This window comes from Canis aureus, chromosome 7, assembly GCF_053574225.1.
Source record: "Canis aureus isolate CA01 chromosome 7, VMU_Caureus_v.1.0, whole genome shotgun sequence".
Classification (NCBI taxonomy): Eukaryota; Metazoa; Chordata; class Mammalia; order Carnivora; family Canidae; genus Canis; species Canis aureus.
In genome coordinates this window covers 5,648,526-5,675,960 of record NC_135617.1, presented here as the reverse complement: position 1 = coordinate 5,675,960, position 27,435 = coordinate 5,648,526, and the positions used below count along the sequence as shown (strand labels likewise).

Sequence of the window (27,435 nt, the reverse complement as noted above, 5' to 3'; positions counted from 1 at the left end):
TACTACCACTTCCTGCTAGGTGACTTGTGCCTAAAATGCAAATACTACATCTGCCCAGCTGTTGAGGTTAGAGACCATTATGATGTAAAAATACATACAAATAATACCTCTTTTAAATTATCATTCATAAATGAGCCCTACCCTAGAACTGATTTTCAGGCAGAACTTAAGAGTCTTCACAAGCCCAAAAGAAGACCAGTCTCAGATATGCCCAAAACGTGGACTCTGAAAATTTAGGAGGTATTTTATATTTTCTTATTCTATTTTCTTAAAAAAATCATAAATCTAAAATCACTGTATTTTCTCTAGTCATATAAATTTCTACTACTGAAAAGAGTAAGTGAAAATAACCCTATACTAAAAGGAGAAAAAAAACAGAAATGTCTACCTAGTAAGTAAGCCAGGGAGAAATTTAGGCAATGTACAACAAAAACGTCATTCAAGTGTATTTAGAACATATAAAATAAGATATACTTGCAATATAAAGGTGAGTCAATTACTATGTGTACCTTTGAGTAAAAAAGAAAAAATTAATGGCCTTCCTAAATTGAGACATTTCAGACCCAAGAATACTGTGTATGTTAAATCTAGCTCAATAAGTTTAACCCTAAATGAACTCTATTGAGACAGTGCCTATGTCAGAAATATGTTAAATGAATACATTAATCTCACTAGTTTATATTTGAATAATATTGCATTTTTTCAAAATGTTTCAATATATTAACAGTTAAATCAAAAAGCATTGAATGAGGGCTCGCCCTGTGCCAAGCCAGTGTATGACCTTCTGACGGCACCAAAAAGCAAAACATAAAATTCCTTTCCTAGAAGATCCTATAATATTTAAGAAAAAAATCAGAACTTTTAAGTCTCTGTAATAAAGAACTTTAAGGCCCACAAAAATATAATAAAAATATTTTGTATATATTCACTTACTTATATGTATCTTTAAACCAAATTGACTGAAAATGTCTTATGTGTCAGACATTGTACCAGACCCTGGATATATAAAATGATGGAAGAAGGTCTCTGCCATTGATGAGTTTTGAACAGAGAGGGAAACAGACATCTAAACAAATATGAAAAGCAATTTAATAAGTAAGTCCAAATCTTTATTCTATTCACTTTGAGGCCTTGATACAAATTTCCTCACCTGTAAAACAGGGACAAAAATATCTGCTTCAAAAAGAATTTATAAGAAAAGGTGACACACAGCAAAGAACCTGGCCACATACAGGGCAGGAGGTCAGCAACAGGAATCTCTTACTGTAATACAAGGTAAGAGCCACAAAACACAGAGAAAAAACTTTTGGGTTTGGGATGGTGTCTGAGACACTTCCAGAGACACAGTTTCTCTGGCAGATAAAGAGAGCACCCCAAGTCCCAAGTGTAAGAAAAGGCAGGTAAAAGTTATTCATTTATCCAACAAATGTTAGGGATACAAATGCTAGGAATACAGTGATAGAAGAGACAATTTCATCCTTAAAGGAGCTTAGTTTAGTACAGGGATCCTTAATTTATAATCTGTAAACCAACAGAAATTATACACAGGGTTTTAAAAATGTGCTTTTACATTTTTCTGAAGAAATGGCCCACAGTTTTTCAAAAGATTTTTTAAAAAAAGAGTCTATGCTCCCCCCATTACAGGTTTAAGTACTAAAGTACTTCAGTGGATAAAATAAACATCCCATCTGTTCTCTTTGCATAGCCCTTCTTACTTTCCAAATCTACCTCCTCTTCCTCTTCGAGGTAAAAGACATAAAGTTTGCAATGTAGAATTGATTTGGCATGTATCTGAATTTGAACTAACCTTAGAAGTTATTACACTTCTTACCCTTCAAGAACCTACTTGGTCTCTTTACTATCTTATCATCTATGATGTTAAAAATCTAAATCAAAATCCTCTCAACATCCTATGTCTTCCAAAATCATTGTCTGCCATATTTATCCAATATCATCTGTCCCTTTAATCCCCCTTATACATTTATTTTTGCCTCTATTCATTTGCCTATTCTTCATACCAGCTAAAAATGCCTTCCTTCCCCTTTCCTCTCCATTTTCCAAATTTTTTTGTTTCTTAAAGGACTGATTCAATTCGCATTTCATGCTGCAAGCCTCCTGTAATGACTTCACCTTATTTTTATCTCTTTTTTTCTCAGTTCCTGTAATCTAAAACTCAGGATTTTAATTATATACATGCTCACAATGGTCAGAATGATTTCAGTATTAATCATATTTGACTCTTTCAATTCAAATGGGGTATATGCTCTTTTCAAAAAAGAACCATGTAGCTTTATCACACAGCAAAATATTCAGTGTTATCTGTCCATTGTCTATGTTTCTAATTAGTCTTATCAGGCCAATCTATTTATCCTCCTTCCCACCTTGCTATATATCTGTCAAATTTAGGTTCTATCAGCTTATCTTGGTAGCATAAACTGACTGTGTTTAACAGAAGGATGGCCCTGGGAAGAGACAAAGGTAAAAGATCCCTCAGGTAATTAGAGTCTCAATGGTCGTTAAATAAGACAACAATAAAATGGATAAGAATTTTGGTAAAACAGAAGAAATTTATAGAAAGTGAATTCTATGTTTTCAGTTACTATTATAAAACAGAATTGTGCTCTACTAGGAAAAACATTCTTGTGAGGAAGAAGACAGGAGGATGTCCCCCAAGCCATGCCAAGCCTTGCAATTTACCTTTATTTCTGTGTTCTCTTAACACTTTTGGTACTAGCAACAGTACCAAAGTCAACATCTCAATTACCTGAAACCATTTTGGATAGCCAAGTTTACAAAGTAATTCAGAGATTATTTAATGCATTAATTATTTTAACTACTTTGGGTGAAAACTTAAGTAGAAATACAATATTAAACAGAATTTAACCTTTTCTTGAGGACTCAGTGATGAGTTGATTATGAAATCAAAATGTTCTAAGCTAGAAAGCAGACCTGAAATGTATAAGAATATCTGCTTTTACATGAAATGACCTCTTTCTGGTTTTTATCTTGCTTCTTCCCTTATGTCACTTCTTCCTTTGCTGTAAACTACTTCTTTTGACTGGCTTAGGCAATACCTGCTTCTATTTTTATCTCCCCTATACCTCTCCTCTTTTAATGTTCTGAAGCATAAATGTTTGGAAATCAGATCATCAATCCTGTATGAAATATCAAAGTAAAAGTAAACAGACTCTGAGAGAGGATCAATTGGCTATTTTATGTACATAGTTTTTAAAAGTGCATGGGTTTGTTTATTTTGGCTAGCTACGGGCCTTTTAAATTTAATTCCAGATTCCCACTAGGTCAGTGGGAAAGCTGCCAGAGAGTTTAATTCCAGGGCAGTAAACTATTGTTACACCTTGCTACAATATTTTATGGATTTTCTTTTGTTTTTGAATCTCTACAAACTGCTTAGAAAATGCCTATAATAGTCTCAGATTCTAAATCTGAAGCATCTAAGATCGAATTTAGTTATATTTTTACAAGTTATTTCTATTTTCAGAGTTTGGCTATAACAATGACCATGTGCTTGCTGACGGATGTTGCTTATATGGATTATATCAGACTTGAACATTACTTAAGTTTCCATCTTTAGGTTATATAAAAAATGGGTTAGTACAGCAAATTAACACTCTTAATGATTGTTATTAGTTCTAAATTCTACATTGAGAATATACCTAAAACAATATGCCTGTATCAGATCCAAAATTCACTTTAAGAAATCTTTTAACTAAGTTCATTGTCATATCTATGCTCTTAATATGTATTTTAATGTTAACCGATGTACTCATGTACATGTGGTAATACAAATCTGATATGAAGTCACGTTAGATTTAATTAGGGCTAGGTCACAAAAAAGGTCAGCAATGTCTTTAAAAATATGGTTAAACATACATCAATATGATATCTAGGACTCTTCTTTTGACTTCTCTCAAAAGTATATTCTATATTGACTTTTCCAAGAGAGAAACAGGTAAATAATAAAATATATGTTAGTGATTCACTGCCAATAATTAACCTGAAAAAAATCTTTTATTTTTAAAACTATTTCAGAGGCAATGTAGAAATTTAGTGCTCTAACCAAGTGCATTCAAAAGTAATTTTTATATTGCTCTAGCTGCATACGTGTATATGTCCAAATGCTCTCACTTGAAACAAATTTGATTAACAACCTCTCTTTTTATCTTGTGCTAAGTACTCAATCACAAAAAGAAAGAACAAAAGTTAAAAGGAAAAGCAAAGCATTGGTCTTGCTTATCAGGACAATCTATGTGGGTAGGTATGGCTAAGAAATATCTAGGATCACTCAGAGAATATGTCTAAGGCCAAGAACATCTTGTTTTTTCCTTTAAAATGAAATATAAATATCTTATTAAAAAGCTAAGGCAAAAAAAAATAAAAAAATAAAAAATAAAAAGCTAAGGCATCAATTCAAAAGACAGATTGGATATAATTTACTTAATGCCTTAACTTAGCAGTTCCGTTCTGCAATCTTATAATGGGAACACATTGCTTGTCTCCTTCCCTACCTGCTCATTACACTGGCTTTTATTATCTGGCCTGCTTGCCTCTTGTCTGTGAGGCCAGGTTCACTTGCTACTTTCACAGCAGGCTGCTTGTCAGACTCCTAATGTCCTTTATCCTTTAGACAACTACTTGACTAACCTAATCCTGAGTCGTGACTACTCCACACCTTTTAATTTTAGATATTTGATAATATATAAGTATTTCTTTAGGCTAATAAAATATATGTAAAGAGAGAGATACTAGTGAATAATTGAAGCCTCTAAAAAAGTAATAGTGATAATAAGCAAGCAAAAGTTCAACCCTAGCACTATCCTTCATAGATCAAATCATATTTTAAAAACAATTTCAGTAATTCTTATCTATCATGTGATCCTGTTCCTAAAATTGTCCTTATTTCTCTTTCCCAGAAGAAACATGCAGAGAAGAAATGATTCAAAAACTCATTAATTTTATTTAAAATAGCCACCCTTTTCAAGATAACTTTGTATTCTTCTCACCAAACGTCTCCCCAAATTAATCATAAGAACATCTTCTTAATACTCTAAAGCATAACATTCTGGTTTGCAAGAAATATTTTCATTGATATAAATAAAAATACTTACTTAGGCTACTTAGTTGTCTAATTATATTTGCCAAGGAAATATTGGTTACACATTCTAGTTCATTCTTAATGCCTCTAGGCAGTGCTGTGTGGCACAAGTGCCTAGGATCAATGTTTCTTTTCACTAATGGCATCTTGAGATCAACCTCTGTGCCAGTTCACCTGTAGGAAATCAAACAATAAATTAACATCATTCAACTGTACCCAGAATAGAGTAAGACCTCATCTTTCACATTTAACAATAAAATATTTGCTAGTATAAAGACAATGAAAATGGAGTTACTGACTAAATGAATCAAAACTTACTTATTAGCCACCTTTCATCTTCAATTATTAGAATGTTAACTTATATAAAAATTGGAAAAAAAATTTTTTGAAAAAAAAACTTTCAAAGTCAGTTGCTTCATAATGAATTCATAAATCACAATTATTCTCCTAAAACCACAGTTTTTACTTACTACAACTAGGTTTTTGTTTTTGTTTTAGAGAAACGGTGTGAAAGGTCTTCTCTAAGGAAGCACATAAGAGAATTAAAGAAGTTGGAAGAGCAGTATCAAATTTCTACTTCCACGTAAAATATATCAGGTGTTCAATGGCTCAGAGATCAAATAGTACAAATAGCCCTACATCTTTAATCTCATCAACATGGGCCCTATCTTTAATTGATCAAACAGTTCAACCTTCTTCCAATTACAGGCAGTCCTTACTTCCCAGGGCACAGATTTCAGCTATCATAGATTTAGTTCAATAACACCAGTCTCCAAAAACATGGTTGCAATTTCACTTACCATACTATATTAACTTCAACTGCATAAATACAAACTTCCTTGCTAGCATGTCAGTCTACAAAGTTCTATGCTAATAAGAGATGTATATCATAATCAGTGACTGATCACTTCCTTCCAAAGTTAGTTGGTGACTGGTCATTCAATTCACCTGTCTACCTTCTTGCCTCCTAAACCTACCTGAAATTTCACAAAACAAATAACTAAAAGGCGGCATTGGCTGACAAAGGTGAAAGTACAGCAAAGAAATGAAAAATGATAAAGCTGGAAGTGAAAGTGAATTCAAATGTAAATGGAGTAATAGAAGAAATAGCCAATTGTGGAAATGTTGCATTATCACTGCTTGAGAGATCTTAGATCCATAGTCGAAAGAATTAAGTGAAGGTAAACTTAATGACATAAATGAGGAAAGTGGTTGTGACAAAAAGGAAGATGTCCCTGAGAAAGTGATGCCAGCAAAAACTTCACATTAAAGAAACTCTTGCAGCTATTTCCTGACATTGAAAATGCAAAAATAAAATGTTGGCAGCTGATCCAAATGGACAATTTGCCAAGGCACAGAAAAGATGCTCACTCTGGCTAGATCTACTATTCTAATTTATACAAGGAGATGGCAAAGCACTGTTCAAGCTACTCTTGATAAGTTTTTTACAAAGAAATAAAACATTTTAATTCTAATTGTTTTTAATGTTTTATAATACATGGTATTAAATGTATTTTTATATAGTTTTACTATTTTTTTCATTTCCTTATATACATTCATAACCAACATAAAAGTTTTAATATCTTGACAAAATTTTTTAAAGATCATAGAACAATTGTAATTTTTCCCAATGATTAAAATCATTATGTAGGTTTTAGTTTGTATGACCATTTTTTTGGTCCCACACTACCATGAAAAGTGAGGACTACCTCTACTCAACCAATGCCAAATAATGGTTATGAAGGAAGTTGTTTCAAAACATTACCCTAATCTCAAAAAGGATGGACAAATTTTGTTGTGATTAAAATAGTGCCAAAGTGTTTGGTAGAGAAAAGTTCCCTTCCTCATCCTTTTACTTCAATATTAGATTCTTTTTTGTACCTTTCTGTCTTACTCCTTGGCGATTTTAATGGTCACTTATCTAACTCAACTATCGAAATCTTGGTGGCAAAAGTAAAATAAAGCCTAACAACTTTGTTTCCTACATCCTGAGAAAACAGCCTAATTCCTGTTTTAGAGAGTTTACAACACTATTTTTAATGTAGGAACCTTTGTCATATTGGGAAAGAGTAAAAAAAAAAAAAAAAAAAAAAAAAATCCTAAATGCTAAAAGGTATAATTTAGCTAGCAAGCAAAACTAAAATCAAATTCACTTGAGGTTTTTTTAAATACTGCATATGATACATTTTTCTCTTTGAAAACAATAAAAAAATACTACATAGAATTGAACCAATAACATAAATTTTAACATCTTTTAATCCATCATTGACTAACTTGCCTATTTAAGGGTGAAAATCTTTTTTTTTTTTTAAGATTTTATTTATTTATTCATGATAGTCACACACAGAGAGAGAGAGAGGCAGAGACACAGGCAGAAGGAGAAGCAGGCTCCATGCACCGGGAGCCCGATGTGGGATTCGATCCCGGGTCTCCAGGATCACGCCCTGGGCCAAAGGCAGGCACCAAACCGCTGCGCCACCCAGGGATCCCGAAAATCTTTTATTTAATAAAAAAGCTAAAGTATATTGTGCTAAAACAAAATAATTCTAAAAATTGTTAATCTGTTTTCTTAGGTCATAACTAAACATCATAGCAAACAAAAATTTCCCAACTATTACATAATCCATGGGATTATAAAAGTAATTGTTTGGGATACCTGGGTGGCTCAGCGGTTGAGTGTCTGCCTTTGGCTCAGGGCGTGATCCCAGAGTTCTGGGATCGAGTCCCACATCACGTTTCCTGCATGGAGCCTGCTTCTGCCTATGTCTCCACCTCTCTCCCTCTCTCTCTCTCCCTCTGTGTCTCTCATGAATAAACAAATAAAATCTTTTTAAAAAAGGGGGAAAAAAGTAATTGTTTGCTAAAACCATTCCTACACTTCTTCATTTATTTTCCTGGGTTCCTAGCAATTAAACTGCCAATTATTGATGGAAACATCAAGAGATTGAGAGAATGAAAACGAAAGTCTACATCCTCTAAAGATTTTTAAATTATTTAAGATAAAATAATTCAGCCAAAATTTCAATAAATCTGTTCTTAATTCAAAGAACATTTTATGGGTTTAATTTTAAATCCTGATATGAATATTAAAATTAAAATATAAAATTAGCTCCAATACTGCTAAAGGGATCATATTTTTGTTGTTGTTGTCTTTTTTTTTTTTTTTTTAAAGATTCCATTCAGCTATTTATTTGAGAAAGAGAGAATGTGTGAGCAGGGGAGGGGAGCAGAGAATGCGCGCAGGGGGAAGAGCAGAGGGAAAGGGGAGGAGCAGGGGGAGGAGCACTGAGGGCAGAGCCCAGTGTGGGGCTCAATCTCAGAACCCTGAGATCATGACCTGAGCCAAAATCAAGTCAGATCTTAACCACCTGAGACAGCCAAGCATGCCAGGAATCATGTTTATTAAACTAGCCTATTAAAAACCCTCTTACAGAAGAATAAGGAAAATGAAACTAAAATCTGAGCATAGCAAGATGTTTGACAATTCTTTGTTAAAATTCTATTTTGGTGACTATTATTAATATCAATATGTTCTCTAAGTTATTTTAAGAATGCTTCTGTTGACCCAAATTGAGACTATATATCTGTCTAAAAGTATAAAGCAATGATGTAAGGTATTAAAAATAACCCAAGATCAGGTATCACAGTGATCTCAGAGCACTGGAAATCAGAAAATTACATTATCTGAATTCTCATTTTCAGAACTCAAAAATGGTTTGCAAACTTTAAGATGTTTAAAGGATTCCTCCAATTATCAACTGCAAGAAAAATAAGAAGAGTTGCTTTAAAAAAAAAAAAAAACCTCCATAAGATAATTATAGTTAATAATTGCCTTTGGATTATATAAAGAACGTAAGAATTAAGAGTATTCTATTATGTCACTGATGACAAGTGATTAATTCCTTATCCTGATACATCAATGAAACAACTAATCTATGATCATTTAAGGGTGTTTCTGTATTTATAAAATAACAATATTAAATAAGGAAAATTTTATGTTAAATTATAGAAATACAATTTTCAATTTTCCTAACACTATTTAAACTAAAGGATTATACTGGAATACCTAAGAGAATGGGTTAGAATAAAATAACTATTCTAATTAAAAAAAAATCAGTATTTTGAATACTTTAAGAATTTTTAAGAAAGCCAGTGATTTTTAAGAAACATCCTACTTCTTAAGATTAGAAGCTACTTAATTATGTATAACCTAAGTAATTTGAGCACAGGAATGTTTAAATGGAGATATGTTCTTCATGGAAATAGTTTTCCCAATAAGCTTCTATGCAAGTGACAAAATGCTTTATAATTCTGACACAAGGGACTAAAATAATAAAAAGCATTTTTGAAATAAGAATGAACAAAATAAGAGCTCACATTAACAAATATATCAAATCTAATTAAAATATTTCAATTATGTAAAACCATAGGTCTTTAAATAAAGTGCTATAATTTAAAATATATAAAAAAGGATGTTTAAATATATCAAGAACAGAATTTTTATAACTTACCTTCTCCCCAAATCTATAATGTATATATCCCAAACTGTTCTCATATTATAAGTAAACTGAAATAGAAAGTAATTGAACTTACTGGTGAAACAATATAAATTTATATAAAACAACAGTGGAAATATATAAAAATAGCAATTCTCCTTTTTGTTATAAGGTAAACTTCAAAATTACTCATCAATCATAAATCTCTAAAATTCTACAAACAAAGATATGGCAATTCCAAATTAGACACTCCTAGGATTAAAGAACTACCAGTCATGCTAAACATCTCTCTTTATTTGATTGCTTTGAGATGTTCCGGCCTTATTAAAGAATTTGCCCTAAAAACAGTGCTACCTTATACCAAAAATAAATAGGTAGATAATTATATCTTTTATCTCGAGTCACAATAACAAAGTATTAAATTTTGATAGGCTAAGCTGAAAAGAAATGAAGAAATAAGCATGGCAAAAATACATATCTACATTATGAAAAATTCAATTTCTCCAATGTTTAACTGTAAAACATTTTCATGTGTATTAAAACTCAAAATGGATGGTGACCGCTGACAAGGGCAACAGTCACACTATTCTATGGAACTGTACATTCATTATGGGGCCAATTACTTTCTTTCTCTTTTTTTTGAAATTTGCCACTCAAAAGAGCACTTAAAAGACCTCCTTAAGTATCTTAACAGTGAAGTGACATATAGTACAGGAAAAACTGTGTTTGTACATTAAAAATTTAATAACATTGCTTTTTGAAAGAAAAAATATTTCAGGTCCCTGATACTTATTTTGAATATAATGTTACTTAGTAGTATACATATATAAAATCAGATGTAAAATCCTTATGCTTATAACTCCTTATACAACTATAAAACCAGAATTAAATTTTTTTTATTTATTTATGTATTTTTTAAGGATGAGAGAGAGAGAACATGAGTCGGGGGACAGAAGAGGGAGAGAGAATCCTCAAGCTGACTCCCTGATGAGCTTGGAGACAACTGTAGGGCTCAATCCCAGGACCCTGAGACCCTGACCTGAGATGAAATCCTGACCTGGCCATTCAACTGCCTGAAGCACCCAGGCACCCCGAAAGCCAAAATAGAAAAGTCCATAAAATTCCAAATAGCAGTAATAGATATGACAAAAATCACTTTGCTTTAACTCAATCATTGCTGGCTATATAAATCCTGTACTGACTGCTCCAAAATCCGCTTTATTTTATTCATGACTATCCTGCTACATAAAGTCTTTCCTTTATTTGAACTACTGTGAAATTTTATTTGTTACCAGACACCCTTAGGCTTTACTATGTTCAAATACAACATTTAGGTACAAATATGTCCCTGTAATACCATTAGACTGAAACAATTAAAGTTGTACCAGTTGGCACCAAAGTTATGCTAAACACAATCATAAACAGAGATACTAAAATTATTTCCCAGGACTCATTATAAGGTAGACATTTAAATGATTCAAAATATGCTTTTACTAAGTCCTTTTAAAGTAAAGAATTTTTTAAATAAAACAAATGAATAAACAAACAAAAAGCAGATTCAGACCAAGATTGCCTAAGGGAAGAGGAATGGAGAGTAAAATGGGTAAAAGGGAGTGGGAGATACAAACTTTTAATTATGGAATGAATAAGTCATGGAAATAAAAGGTACAGCATTGGGAATATAGTCAATAATACTGTAATAGCGTTGCATAGTGACAGATGGTAACTACACTTTGTGGTAAGGTTAGCACAATGTATTGAGATACTGAATCACTATGTTGTACACCTGAAACTAACATAACTCTCTGTCAACTATACTCAAAACAGTTTTAAAAATTCACATAAGAAAACTCACAAACATTCAAAAATACGTCCAGGCTGAGACCCATTCTAGGCCAAGCTGAAGACCTCATTCAAAGAGGTGCAATGAGTTGTTCAAGAGGCAGGGTTAGGAACAGAACCTATTTGTATACATGGATGTTGTATCAAACTCTATTGCTTCTTTCACTTTAAGCTGAATTTATACAATGTGCACTTTCAAAAACCATTCAGGGACTGAGCAAAATTTCATGTAAGAGGAGAAACAAAATGATTCTTTCACAAACTGAAACAGATGAACACATATTTTTAAGTAGAAAGTACATCACTTATATATATCTTAGATGATAACAAGCCCACCAATGGACTCCTTCTGTACCTGACATGCCAAAATATGGGAAATTTTAACCCCTTCCCACTATCTTTCTTTCATGTTCTTTCTTCGTTTATCTCCACATACATATTTCCAAATATTGACTATCTCTTTCTGGATAGCCCCATGAATAAAACCGCAAAATAACAAGCCCCAAACTAAAGTCATTATTTTTCCCCAGCAAAAACCTAGCTCTTTATTTCTTTTATTAGTTAACAGCTCCATCAAAGTATAGCCTAGTTATTTTGACTCCTTTCAATCTTATCAAATCCAATCTGTATAAGAATATCTCTTCAATTCCTAGCAGATGATCTGCTGATATCAAACTGCTGACATTTTCCTTAAAATTTTTGAAAATCTTCCAGAATTTTTGTGTATATATTTATATTTCTACATACAAACACATAGGCTTTCAAATACCCTTATTATACTCTGTAAGGTATATCATAATTTATCTGACATTCTCCTAATTGTGGACATTTTGGTTACTTCCAAATTTTCATTATAATAAATCATACTTGATAAACTTACATTATATAAATATTTATATAAGTTCCTGGTTATTTTCTTAGAGTATGAAAAATTGAAGATCCTTTTTTTTAGATTATTTCTTTGACAGAGAGAGTGAGCGCAAGTAGGGAGAGCAGCAGGCAGAGGGAGGGAGAGGGAGAGAAGTAAGCTCCCCTCAGAGCAAGGAGTCAGATGCGGGACTCCATCCAAGGACCTTGGGAATAATGACCTGAGCTGAAGACAGACGCTTAACTGACTGAGACAGTCAGGTGCCCCAAAATTCAGGACTCTTAAATATTTATTTCCAAATTGCTTCCAATAAAATCATTCCATTTTCACTTTTACCACACATGAGAATACTTTAATACTTTCTCAGTTCTGTTATTTACGGTGTATGAGACAAAAATGAAAACACAACATGCCAAAACTTAAGGGATGCAGCAAAAGCAGTTCTAAGAGAGAGCGTGATAGTGATAAATGACTACATTAAGAAAAAAAGGAAGATTTCAAATAACCTTAATTTATATTCCAAGGAATTAAAGAAAGAACAAGTTATGCCCAAAGTTAGGAGAAGGAAGAAAATAATAAAGTTTAGAGCAGAAATAAATGAAATAGACAATAGAAAAAAAAAACAATGAAATTAGGAGCTGATTTTTGAAAAGATAAAGAAAACTGACAAACCTTTAGCTAGACTAACCATGAAAGAAAAGATGCAAATACACAAGAACATAACTGAAAGAGGAGACATCACAATTGATACCAGAAGTACAAAGGTTCACAGGCAGCTACTATGAACAATTATACAGCAACAAATTAGATAACCTAGGAAAAAATGGACAAATTCCTAGAAATATTACCTACAAATATTCCTATAAATTATCATGACATTATTATGAAGACACAGAAAATACAAACAAAACAATAACAAGTTAAGGATATCAAATCTGTAACCAAAAAGCCCAGAACCAGATGGTTTCACTGGTGATTTCTACCAAATATTTAAAGAAGATTTAAAGCCAGTCTTTCTCAAACTCTTCCCAAAATACTGAAGAGTAAAGAATATTCCCAAACTTATTTTATGAGGCCAGCATTCACCCTGACCAAATCCAGACAGAGACTACAAGAAAACTACAGGCTAAATCCTAATGAATACAGATGCAAAAATTCTCAGAAGACTCCAAACCACATTCAACAGCACTTTAAAAGGATCATACACTATTGATTAAATAGGATTTATCCTTGAGATGAATGGATGATTAAACATACGTAAATCAGTACATGTGATACACTACATCATAAAATGAAGGATAAACATCTCAATAACATCTCAATAGATGCAGAAAAACCATGTGACAAAATTCAACATGCTTCCACATCAAAAAATTAGATATAAAAGAAACATACCTCAACATAATAAAGGCTGTATGTGACAAGATCATAGTAATTGTAACACTCAACAGTGAAAAGCTAAAAGCTTTCCTCTAAGATCAGGAACAACACAAGGGTGCCCACTCTTACCACTTTTCTTCAACGTAGTACTAGAAGTCCTAGCCAAAGCAATTAGGCAAAAAACAAAGAAAAGAAAAAGTATCTAAATTGGAAAGGAAGAAGTAAAACTATATCTATATAAAGATGATTACTGTAACTAGAAAACCCTAAAGACTACTCAATGTTAGAACTAATAAATTCAGTAAAGTTGGAGAATACAAAATATACAAAAAAATCAGCTGTGTTTCTTTTTTTTTTTTTTTTTTTTCAGCTGTGTTTCCTTACAGAAACAACAAGCCATCTGAGAAAGAAATTAAGGGAACAACCCTATTTACAGCATCAAAAACAATAAAATTGTTAGGAATAAATTTAAGGAGGTGAAAGATCTGTACTATGAAAACCGTAAGACACTGGAAAAATTAAAGAAGACACAAATAAATGGAAACTACAGATTCAATGCAACCCGTATCAAAATTCTAATGGCATTTTCACAAAAATACAAAAAGCAACCCCAAATTTGTATGAAGCCACAACGACCCCAGCACAGCCAAAGCAATCTTGAGGAAGAACAAAGATGGAAACATCACACTTACTGATTTTAAATACGAGAAAGCTGTAATAATTAAAACAGTACTGTACTGGCATAGAAATAAACACACAGGTCAATGGAACAGAAGCGAGAGACAAGAAATAAACTAATGGATACATGGTCAGTTAATATTTGACAAGGGAGCCAAGAATCCTCAATAGGGAAAAAATAGTTCTTTCAATAAACTGTGCTGAGAAAATTGGATATTCACATGCAAAAGAATGAAAATGGACCCCTATTTTATACCACTCACAAAAATTAACTCAAAACCTATTAAAGATTTAAATGTAATAACCAAAGCCATAAAACTCTTACAAGAAAACAAAGTAAAAGAATTCCTTAACACTGGTCTTGGCAATGCTTTATGAATATAACATCATATCCACAAACAAAAAAAAGCAAAAACAAACAAGTGTGACTACATCAAACTAAGATGCTTCTGCACAGAAAAAGAAAAAAATCAACAAAATGAAGAGACAACCTATGGAATGGAAAAAAATATTTGCAAATCACTTATCTGATAAGGGGTTACTATCCAAAATATAGAAGGAATTTACACAACTCAATAGCAAAAGCCCCTAACAATCCAATTAAAAAACAGGCAGAGGAAAGAATAGACATTTTTCTATGGACAATGTACACATCGCCAACAGGTACATTAAAAGATGCTCAACATCACTAATCTTCAGCAAAATGCAGATCAAAACCATGCACACAACCTCATGCTTGTTTGAATGGCTATTATCAAAATACAAGAGATAAATACTAGTGAGGATGAGGAGAAAAGGGAAATCGTGTGCATTGTTGGTGAGATCATCAACTGGCAAAGTCACTATGAGAGCCAGTACGGAAGTTCCTCAAAAAAAAAAAAAAAAAAAAAAAAAAAAAAAAAAAAAAATTAAAAGTAGAATTACCATATGATCCAGCAATCTTACTTCTGGATATATACCCCCCAAAATGCAATCCCTATTTTGAAGAAATACCTACATCTCTATGTTAACTGCAGCATTATTCACAATAGTTAAGACATGGAAACAACCTAAGTGGTCATTGGGGGATGAATGGATAAAAAAGTAGTGGTAAATATATATACAACGTAATTTTATTCAGCCATAAAAAAAATGATATCTTGCCACTCACAACAACATAGATGAACTGAACTCTGAGGGCGTTAAGTAAAATAGTCAGAGAAAGACAAATACAGTATGGTCTCACTTATATGTGAAATCTAAAAAAGCTGAACTAAAAAAATTAAGGTGAGAAAACAAACAAACAAAAACAAACAAAAAACACTAAACCCACAGAAACCAGAGCACAATGGTTGCTAGGGGCTTGGGGGGGTGGGGGTGGGAGAAATGGGAAATATTTGTCAAAGGGTACAAACTTCCAGCTATAAGACAAATAAGTTTGGGAATGTAAAGGACAGCATGGTGACTATAGTTGATAATATTGTTATACACTTAAAAATTGCTAAGAGAGTAGATCTTAAAATGTGCCCACAACAAAAAAGGTAATTATGTGTGTGACTGTGGTAATCACTTCACAATATACGTGTATCAAGTTATCAAGTTGTTATATGTTAATCACATCTCAAGAAAGTGTGTGTGTGGGGGGGTTCCTGTTACACAGTTTAGTGCACAATAAATATTACTACTATTATAATTTCTCAGCAACATTGTTAAGAGAATTGACAGTACTCTGATTCATTTTTAAAAATATTTATTTATTAGAGAGAGAGTGAGTGAGTGTGGGGAGGGAGGGGCAAGGGAGAGGGAGAGAGAGAATCTCAAGCAGACTGCATTGAGCACAGGGCTCGATCTCACAACCCTGAGATCATGACTTGAATGGAAGCCAAGAATCAGAAGCTCAACTGACTAAGCCACCCAGGTGCCCCTGTTCGGCTCCTTTTAAAGTGGGGAAAAATGATACAAAAGCAAAATCAGAGAGTAAGAAGATACTGATCCACACCTTTCCCAAGTTTAATATATGTGGAATATATGAATATAGGTAGCACTTCCACACAAGAGGATACAGATGACACTAATTTTAGGGACTAGCTAGTTACCAGTTACCGCAGGGAGACTGAAGGTTTAAGTTTGGAAAAGAGAACAAAAATAATTATACACAGGGAAGTTTGCAAGTCACAGAAGCAGAAACTCTCTAGAAAACAGTGGAAGGATTTGAGGAAGATGAAGAAACGGGTCAAATGAGGAACTGTTCAAAGCAGTATCAAGATGCTAGTTCAGAAGATAACAGAAAACAAAGGCAGCCTGTACTTCTGCCAGCTGACTCAGAAACAGTGAGATGAAACATAATGGAATTATTTCTAAGTCTTTCGAAAAGAATATGAGCATTCTCTTTGGTTTATGCTATGGTCCTAAAGGTGTCAAGAGATGATGCAGAAGTAACTACCCTTTCCAACTTTACCACATACTGTCCTACAGCTAATTACTGGAATCAGAGGAATAAATATCTCACTCTAACTTCCAGTTCAGTGGTTTCCTTCATTATAACATACTGATATTTTCTCCTACATTTCATTCCTGGATTTGCAACTAATTACCTGGAATAAATAATCACTTGAATATAGTTTTATTTTTCTTTGCTTGCATTTACTGTTTGATACAAAAAAAGCTGATTTGCTATTTTCCTGCCCACTCACAGCCTCATGAGATCTTCACATAATTTTTTATCTTGGTATTTTCCTACACAGAAGAGTGTTTCAGCATTTTAAACCTGGGTATTTCAATGTGTACTTTGTCTTCCTGAACATTTTAAAAAATACAGGATAAAACTAGTACCAACATTAATTCTCAGTGTTAATAGTTTTTAATTCAGAAAACCCAGCTATTTTTAAGAATCTTATTATTAGAAGCCAAATAATTCATCTTCCATTTTGGTAGATGAGTAAATTTACCTGAAAAGTTAAGAAATTTATCTAAGTTATTAACAAAATTAACAGCAGAGCTATGATCAGATTTTAGGTTTCCAGATTTTAAATCTACTGTCATGCTCTTAATCTGTTACTATTTTTTTTTAAGATTTTATTTATTTATTCATGAGAGACACAGGGAGAAGGGCAGAGACTTAGGCAGAGGGAGAAGCAGGCTCCTTGTGAGGAGCTCTCTGCAGAACTTGATCCCAGGACCCTGGGGTCACGACCTGAGCAAAAGGCAGATGCTCAATCGCTGAGCCACCCAAGCATTTTTAAAATCCATTTTATATTCTTGAGAAATCAGTCTCCCAAATTTCACAATACCCTAAAAAATGTTCAGTGGTATTTTGAAGTTCCCTACTTCCCAGATGACTACCTCCCCTTCAACAAATACTTTTTATGTATGATGATCAAAATATAGGTGGTAAAAGAGATATAAAAGTAGCAAAATACCTTACCACCCAAAAGCTTACAAGATAATGAAGAAGCAAAGACATGTGCCAAAAACTTAAAAATAATGAAAGTGAACATATGGATAGCTAACGTTTAAAACTAGGATAAAACAAAACAAAACAAAACAAAAGAAAAAAACTAGGATAAAACAAATTACTAGGTATGCAGAGAGAACGAAATCAAAACAAGCTAGAGGTTAAGGAAGACAATACTGGTAACAGACCTGTGCTATCTAATACACTGCTAGCCTCATGCAGCTAAATTAAAATTAAATAATTTAAAAATCAGTTCTTTAGTCACACTAGCCACATTTCAAGTACTCAAAAGCCACATGTGGCTTGTGGTTGCCACATCTGACAACACAACTACAGAACATTACACCATTACTACAGAAAGTTCTAAGGGACAGCACTGATGCCCAAGATGAATAAAATGGCAAGAAGACATGTTAAATAGGCATACAGGAAGAAATATAAGAAAACTTGCTTAAAAGATACACAGAGGTAGAAAGGTAGAAATTAAAGATAAATGCAATCAAATTGAAGATTTTGAACTTTTTGATATTCAGCGAAGAACACACGATTCTTCTTAGGAAGTAAAAGATCACAAACATTTGATTTTAGACAATTTTAAGGAGATTTTACTGTTTCCTCCGGACTAAAAGTGAAAGGATGAGGCAGTAAACTGCTGGATCATTCATATATGTGGTATATATTCACATACGTACGTACAGTTTTAGTAAGTATCACTGAACGGTTTTCCAAAGTACTTGAACCAATTTATACCCCCACCAGCAATTTATAATTCCAGCTGTTTGAATCCTTGCTAACACTTGGTATTATACACTAATGATTTAAGATTTTTTATTTTAGAAAAGGAGACAACACGTGCACACATGGGCAAGTTGGGGGAGAAAATCTTCAAGCAGACTCCCTGTTGAGTATGGAGCCTGACACCTGGCTCAACCCCACAACCCAAGAGATCATAACTTGAGCCAAAACCAAGAATCAGATGCTCAACCAAATGAGACACCCAGGCACCCCTATACATTAATAATTTGATGACCCATGCAAGACTAATCACATTTTAAAGTTTCATTTAGTCTATCAAAAATTTTAATTTCTAATGTCTTTAGCCATTAAATAATTATAATAAAATATTAAATGTATTAATCTTGATTTCATCTTTTCTGGAAAGTAAATCGGTAGATAAAACCTCTTCCATGCTATAGAAACACTATAGATTCTGTAATGTAAAATTTCTGTAAACTTGAGAATTCTATAATTGGTCTAACAATAGGATTAACAAAATGCACAGCTACACTGAGTCATCTATTATATAAATTTAAGTAAAAAATAGAGACTTTATTATATTTCTAAACATAAAGTTACAATATTAATCACCACTTTGAGTCAAGAACTTGTGAAACTTACAAAATTATCTCTTTTCTATCATGTTCAATTCTTAGTTACATCCTCACTTTCTTGTTGTTTTCTTTCAGGACAGGTGAAAGAAAATACAAATATTATTAACATTTTAATTCATATATATATTTACTTCAAAGGAAAACGAAAAAAGGAAAGCTTCAAAACCAGAGTGTGTTGCCCTGTTAAGAATGTTGAATGTGCATTCAAAGAATTGAAAAGCAGGCATTTTTACCAAAGGACAATGTCACTAGGACATCTGGGATTGTAATTATAAAACAAAGTTGGGAAACGCAAAGGGGCTGGTGGAAGCCAGCAGGGAGAGGGGCCACTGGCAGGGACACAGAACAATGAGCAGGTGCTTTAGGAATAAGGCTCTGGGAAGTGAAGGACTCTGGCCCCAGGTCTGGGGTGGATGTCTGGCCAACCATTTGGGCTCCAAAGGGGAAGCACACACTCGGCAGGATTCAAGAAGAGGGCATCGCTCGGCCTCCAAACAAGTCTCTAGCTCACACTCCCAATGGATATGCTTCCAACTTCCACAGCCTCCTCAGGATGATTTGCTTTCCGACGTGTAGTAACGGTACAGGAAACCTAAGACAATGGCGCCTATGATGGGCAAAATCAATACGACCAGAAACTTTTGCACGTGGCATCTCTCAGAGGGTCCTTGCTACCACTTTCAGGTTTAAGGTCATCCGGATGCACATCACCAATATAGTACAGCTTTAGCATTTCTCTGGCATCAGAGGAGTGGCCTACATCTTCAAAGCTTTCACTCGCATCTGCACCAGCTTGTTCCAACAGGACCTCTTTCTCCTCCAGGATGCTCTTTAAGGAAATCGGTGACATCATGGACTCGCCCATGGATCACCAGCTAGATCTCCTTCAGGGAGTCGCACTTCTACACCTCCTCCAATGGCGGTCTCAACTCCTTACCCGTTCCCATCGACCCCTTGCCTGTTCCCATCGCTGCCGCTGGCTGCCTCCGTTGCCATGGGGCCAGGGATTCCGCTCTTTGCTGCCGTTCTCCGCATTTCTGAGGGTAACTTCCTCCGGGGGGGCCAACATTTTAATTCTATTCCCTGACATGGACATGGAAATGCTATGCTGAATCAAATCAGTGAGAATAATCAATCTACATTTTATTTTCAGGAGGAAATATATAGTTTACTGAGGCATGATATACTACATGTAATATAAGATGGCCCCCAAATTTCCTGCCCCTTGTGCTACTTCTATGATTATGCTACATTGCACGTTAAGAAAGATTTTAAAGATGTAATTAACTTAATATAGGGAGATTATATATGTAGGTTTAATCTAATCACATGAGCCCTTTAAAAGCAGAGTATTTTCCAGCTGATAGCAGAAGAGGAAATCAGAGATACAAAGCATAAGAAATTCACCATGCCATGGCTGGCTTGAAGATGGAGGGGGCCACTTGAAAAGGACCTGAGTGTGGCCTCTAGGAGCTAAGAGTAACCTCTGGCTGACAACCAAGAATAGAACAGGAACCCAAATTCTGTAACTGCAGAAAATGGATTTTGACAACTTGAATGAGCTTATAAGCTGATTTTTCCCCAGAGCCTCCAGAAAGGAATGTAGCTCAGTTGACACCTTGATTTTGGCCTTGTGAGACCTTAAAGAGAAAAACAGACACGCCCATCCAGATTTCTGACCTACAAAACTGTTAGATAATTAATAGTCTTAATCTGCTAAATTTGTGGCAATTCATTAACCAGCAACAGAAAACACACTGCAAATACTTAAAGTGTACAGTCTGGTCAGTTTTAAAACCGTTTTAACACAGTTTAACACTGTGAATCACAAGTCACCCCTTAAATTTTCTGTGTTCTTTTGTGATCCCTCCCTCCACCCATACCCACAAACAACCACTGCCTTGCCTTCTGTCACTACAGATTTGTTTGCTTGTTGTAGAACTCTACAAAAATGGAATCATAAAGTATTTTTTTACCTGTCTTTTTTTCTTTTGCCTGCCTTCTTTCTATTCAGCCTAACAATTTTGAGATTCATCAGTGTTGTTCCATGTATCAATAATTCATTTATTTTTTTGAATAGTATTTCATTGTATGGATACATCCTATTCATCTGTTGATGGACATTAGGATTATTTTCAGTTTAGAGTTATTACAAATAAAGTTACTATTTTGTACAAGTGGGAGTCTACAAACTGTTTGAATGATGATGAGTTGAGAGGCAGAGATTTAAGTCCCTTCTTTCTAAATTCTACTCCCCACCCCCAACATATTTTCAATGTTTTGATTCTGTTGCCTATATGCCTAAAATACAGTATCATACAGATTACACTTAATTACACAGATTACACTTACATTTTAATGCATTATTAGAAAGATGTCTGTGTTCCAGATTTCTCATTTACTATGATGAATGTTACTTTATGTTCAATGAACAGGCTATATAAGAGCAAGAACCATGGCACAGCCTTAACCTAACCACAATGGAAGGATGCATTTTAGCAAGAACCTAGCCCATATGTGAAGTCCTCAATTAATATTTTTGCACTCATAAGCAAATAAATAAAAGGGGTTCAAAACAAAACATGCAATGAGGGGGACTTGGTTACCTCCAAATGAACTTAATAAATCCAAAGTTTATTGTTAGGCAATTTTGAAAGAGTACAATTAAGTGATGAAATTCAGAATTCTGTCTGTCTCATGGACATCTCTGGTGATTATTGGGAACTTATGTCAGCATATTTAAGAAAACTAATTCAAAGTGTTTGAGCGAGTAAAAGTAATGTCAACATATCAAGAATGATTAGATATGAAGAAAAATATCTATTTTGGGGGACAGGTCCTAGACTATAGGGAGATAAATTCTACTTCACTTCCCCTATTCTTTCCATGATTATTCTTCTGTGTGAGTCCACTCTGACCTAATCATATTTTTGCTTTCCCACTGTACTGTATTCTTAAGACACGCAAGAACTAATAAACTAAGATATGCCAGGTAGACAGCATATTTCTTCTTCAAAAGTCATAAAAGACAGAAGTACAGAAAATACTCCCTAACTCTATGAAGCCAGCATTAATTACACTAAAACAAAAAGCAGAAAACAGCACTTCAAGAAAACTACAGACCAGTATCTCTCATGAACATAGCTGCAAAAATACTCAAGAAAATTAGCAAAGTGAATTCAACAATGTATAAAAAATTATACACCACAACCAAGAGGGATTCATTCCAGTTACAGAAGGCTGATTCAATATTAAAAATCAATTAATGTAACCCATCACCTCTATAGGCTAAAGAAGAAAAATCACAGGATTACATCAGTGGCTGCAGAGAAAATACTTGACAAAATCCAACATCCATTCATGATAAACTCAGCAAACTAAGAACAGAGGGTATCTTGCTCAACTTGACAAAGAACATCTACATAAAACCTAGAGCTCACATCACACCTAATGGTGAGAAACTAGAAGCTTTCCTGCCAAGATCAGGACAAAGGAAAAGATCTCCCCTCTGATCACACTATACTGAAAGTCTTAGCTAATGCAATTAAGAAAAGAAAAATTATACAACTTGAGAAGAAAGAAATAAAACTGTCTTTATTCAAGATGACATGACTGTCTATATAGAAAATACAGAAGAATCAACAAAAAACCTCCTGGAACTAGTAAGCAATTATAGCAAGGTTGCAGGATACAGGTTAATACATGAAACTCAAATTGTTTTTCTATGTACCAACAATAAGCAATTAAAATTTGAAATTAAAAGCATGCTGATATTAGCACCCCAAACCCCAAAATACTTAGGTACAAATCTAACAAAATACACACAAGATCTGTAGGAAGAAAACTACAAAATTCTGATTAAAAAAAAAAAAAACTAAATAAATGGAGAGAATTTCATATTCATGGATAGGAAGACTCAATACTGTTATTTGCCAGTTCTTCCCAATTTCATCTATAGATTCAATGCAATCCTAATCAAAATCTTAGCACATTGGACAGCCCGGGTGGCTTAGTGGTTCAGCGCCACCTTCAGCCCAGGGCCTGATCCTGGAGACCTGGGATCAAGTCCCACATCGGGCTCCTGCATGGAGCCTGCTTCTCCCTCTGCCTGTGTCTCTACCTCTCTCTCCTGTGTATCTCATGAATAAATAAATAAATAATCTTAAAAAAAAAAAACTTAGCACATTATTTAATGGCTACTGACAAACTGATTATAAAGTTTACACAGAAAGGCAACAGAACCAGAATAGCCAATGCAATACTGAAGGAGAACAAAGGTGGAGGACCGATATATCTGACTTCAAAATTTACCATAAAGCTACAGTAATCATGACAGTGTGGTATTGATGAAAGAACAAATAGATCAGTGGAACAAACAGAGAACCCAGAAATAGACTCACATAAATATATGATCTTTGACAAAGAAGCAGAACCAATACAATAGAGCAAAGATAGTCTTTTCACTAAATGGTGCTGGAACAACTGAACATTCACATGCAAAAAAAATAAATAAATAAAATAAAAGACTCTAGATATAGACCTTACACTCTTCACAAAAATTAACTCAAAATAGATCACAGACCTAAACGTAAAATGCAAAACCATAAAACTCCTGGAAGTTAACAGACAAAAATTTAGATGTCCATAAGTTTGGCAATAACTTTTTATATAGAACACCAGATTCATTAAGAAATAAGCTAGACTTTACAAAAATTAAAAACTGCTCTGTGAAAGATACTGTCAAGAGAATGAGAAGACAAGCCACAGACTGGGAGAAAATATTCACAAAAGACTGAAAAAGGACTGTTACCCGAAATATACAGAGAAGTCTTAAAATTCAACAGTAAGAAAAGTAACAATCTAGCTAAAAACTGGGCAAAAGACCTAAACAGTTTGCCAAAAAAAGATACGCAGATGGCAAATAAACATGTATAAAGATGCAAAACCTCCTAAGTCATTAGAGAACTACAAGTTAAAATGAGATACTACTCCATACCTATTAGAATGGCCAAAATCTGAAACAATGTCAAAATCCAAATGCTGACGAGAATGTGGAACAACAGGAAATCTCATTGTTGGGGAGGATGCACACTGGTACAGCCACTTTGGGTGACAGTCTGGCAGTTTCTCACAACACTAAACAAGCCCTTACCATATAATCTAGCATCACAGCCAATGAGTTGAAACCTTATGTCCACCCAAAAACCTGCACGTAAATGTTTATAGCAGCTTTATTCATAATTGCAAAACTTGGGAGCAACTAAGATGTCCTTCAGCAGGTGAGTGGGTTAACAGGGTATGGTATATCTAAACAATGAAATATTAGTGCTAAAAAGAAATGAGCTAACAAGCCAGGAAGATATGGAAGAATACTAAATGAATATTACTAAGAGAAAGAAGCCAATCTGAAAAGGCTACATACTGTACAATTCTAACTATATGATGTTCTGAAAAAGGAAAAACTATGGAGATGGTAAAAAAAAAAAATCAGTGGTTGTCAGGGCTTAGGGAAGAGGGAAAAGATGAATAGAGCACAGAGGATTGTTAGGGCATTCCGTAGGATACTGAAGTGGTGGATACATGCTATCATGCATTTGTCAAAATCTACAGAAATATAACACCAAGAGTGAACCTTAAAGTAAATTATGGACTTTGAGTGATAGTGTAGGTTCACTGATTGTAACAAATGTACCACTATGGTGCAGATGTTGAGATGTTGAGATGTTGGTAGTGGGAGAGGTTGTACATGTGTGTCCTGAAGGTGAGTGTGGGAACTCTCTATACCTTGTCCTCAATTTTGCTATAAACCTAAAACAGCTCTAAAAAATAAAGTCTATTTAAGTCATAAAAAATTTGAATGTGCGTAATGCCAAGAACTGTTAAAAAAAGAACTTTCAAAATGGCCAAAATGGTAAATTTTGTTATGTATACTTTACCATCATTTTCAAAAAGTCTTAAGAGGGTTAGCAATATTAGGAACCAAGAAGATATTTTATTTAGATGTCTCATTTCCACCTCTTCTTATTCAGTTTTACCCAGTCTTAGCCCATCTGAGCTGCTGTAATACAAGACACTGGGTGGCTTATAAACAACAGAAATTTATTTCTCACAGTTCTGAAAGCTGGGAAGTCCAAGATTAAGGCAGATCAAAGCTGTCCAAGATCAAGATGTCTGATGAGAGCCCCCTTCCTTCTCTATAGATGACTGTCTTCTTACCATGTCTTCACATGATGGAAGGAACTAGGGAGCTTTTATTAATTATTTTTTTAAATTAGCATTTAAGTCTCTCCTTTAAGGCAATTTTTTTTTTAACTACTTCCTTCTGGCTTAGATCATCTATAGCATCGCTCATTCAAAGTGTGGTTCTAAAACCAGCATCAGTAGCATTAGCATGACCTAGGAACTTGTAAGAACTACAGAATTTTAGTCCCACTCTGGAATTTCTGATAGAATCTGCTTTTTAACAAGATCCTCAGGTAATTAGGATGCATGATAAAGTTTGCACAGAGTATTTTAGAAGACTTAGTACCCCTCTACTTCTTCTCATAGGTTCCTCACAGGGGGCATGTATTCTAGAAATAAAGAAAGGGAGCAAGGTACAAAAGTCAAATGGATAGGCCAAGATCTTATCAAAGGAAAAGGAATAGAGATGCAGTAATGCAAAATTAGATTTAAGGGGCATATAGGTATGGCTGGAAAAAGAGAAACATTCCTGAGAGAAAATAGGTGGTCTACCAAGCCAAGCTCATTTTTGCGATCTACCACAGACCTACATACTGGGTATGGTGTTAAGATCTTTTAAGGAAATAAAACTCTTAGTTTGTTTCAGGAACTTGTGCTAAATGCTATACATGTAGATATATATGTTTTTATGTATTTAGTCATTACATTAAGTCATTACAAAAAGTCCTTATGGGAGAGATAGACTATTCCTACTTTATATGAGTAAAGGGAATTTGAAGTTTAAGAAGCTAGTTACCAGCCCAAAATACTATTACTTATACACAGCTGAATCAAAATTGGAAATCAAGTTTTCTCGGTATTACCTAGTTCAATGTTTTTTTCCCACTATATCATCCTATGTTGTGTAGGAATTGATTACAAGATCCTAGGGGTCCTGTAACACACTCTTTGCTGGCACACCACTCTTTTCCACTGTAGGGCCTTTGTATGCACTGTTTCCCCTTAGCATTTCTGGCTCCTTTTCATTTTTCAAGGCTCAGAAAGGCCTTTCCTAATTCCTCTTAAATAGATCCCCTTGTTATCCCATTATAGTGTCCTATTTGTTTCCTTCATAGCATTTTTTTCAATTTATAAATATATATTTACTTGTTTTGTTATATCTTTCCTACTAGGCTATAAATTCCCTGAGAGTAGAAACTATGTTTCATTCATTAGTGTCCCAATACTTAGGATACTGCTCGCTCCATAGTACGAGTTCAATAGGTATTTTAAAAATAAGCCAAGTTTACTTTCTGTATGGCATCATACTGGTTTATTGTCCAACAGCAGATAATGAAAGCAGAAGGGACAAAACTAAATTCACCACAGGGGATTAAAATGAAAAGGTCTCCAAGGTCAACACACAACATGAAAATAAAATTTATTACCTAAAATAAGTAACTGTTACCACCACCTAAATTATTAATTGTCTGACAAATAAAAGCTAGTTCCTATGTGACTGGAGTATCTAGGATTAGCATTTTGCTACTTAGAAACACCGGGATAATCATATCACTGCTAATGTGACTTCACAATAGGTTTTCCATTTTTTCCTATTTCACTATAAGAGCATCTACCAGGTTAAATACCAGGTAGCTGAAACACACAGAAATGAAATTTATATACTAATTCCCAAGCACAGCATAGTGTAGTTCCAAAAACAGGATTACACTGTTTTTTTTTTCAGAAAATATAATAAACTTTTTATTCAGAATGGCAATTAAATCTGAAAATATTTAGAAATAACTTTCTCAAGTGGGATTACACTGTTTTTGGTATAAAAGCATAACTGTGTTCAAACAGATTTTTAAATAATGGTTGTTTTCAGGTAGTTGAAAGGAGAGAATTTCTAAGATCAGTTAAAGAGGAATAACATGTCTGTATGGCATGTAAATTAGTTTAAGAACTAAATTTAAGTAGATCACTAATTTTCAAAAACTATATCAAATAGTAGTTATCAAAGTATTCCAATTATATGCAGAAACAATAAACCTGTCTTTTTATTTTGTGAA

General features: G+C 33.9%; 1 protein-coding gene and 1 long non-coding RNA gene across 7 annotated transcripts in view; one reads left to right on the top strand and one right to left on the bottom strand.

The window, feature by feature from the left end:
• The window catches only part of WASF1 (WASP family member 1), a 63,746-nt gene that overhangs the window by 13,611 nt on the left and 22,700 nt on the right, over positions 1–27,435 (bottom strand). For all 4 annotated transcript variants that reach the window (XM_077902782.1, XM_077902779.1, XM_077902780.1 and 1 more), the window contains exon 2: positions 5,127–5,287. In XM_077902782.1, coding sequence (XP_077758908.1) covers positions 5,127–5,259 — 133 coding nt within the window. In that variant the 5' untranslated portion in view covers positions 5,260–5,287. The remainder of the gene's footprint in view (positions 1–5,126; positions 5,288–27,435) is intronic.
• LOC144316998 (uncharacterized) lies at positions 132–10,880 on the top strand. 3 transcript variants are annotated; one of them, XR_013382850.1, is made up of 4 exons: positions 132–240; positions 982–1,095; positions 5,612–5,710; positions 10,530–10,880. It is a non-coding gene; the product is annotated as an uncharacterized LOC144316998 (long non-coding RNA). The 3 variants fall into 3 exon arrangements; XR_013382849.1 differs by lacking the exon at positions 5,612–5,710 and having other exon boundaries at positions 10,530–10,879; XR_013382848.1 differs by lacking the exon at positions 10,530–10,880 and having other exon boundaries at positions 5,612–6,322.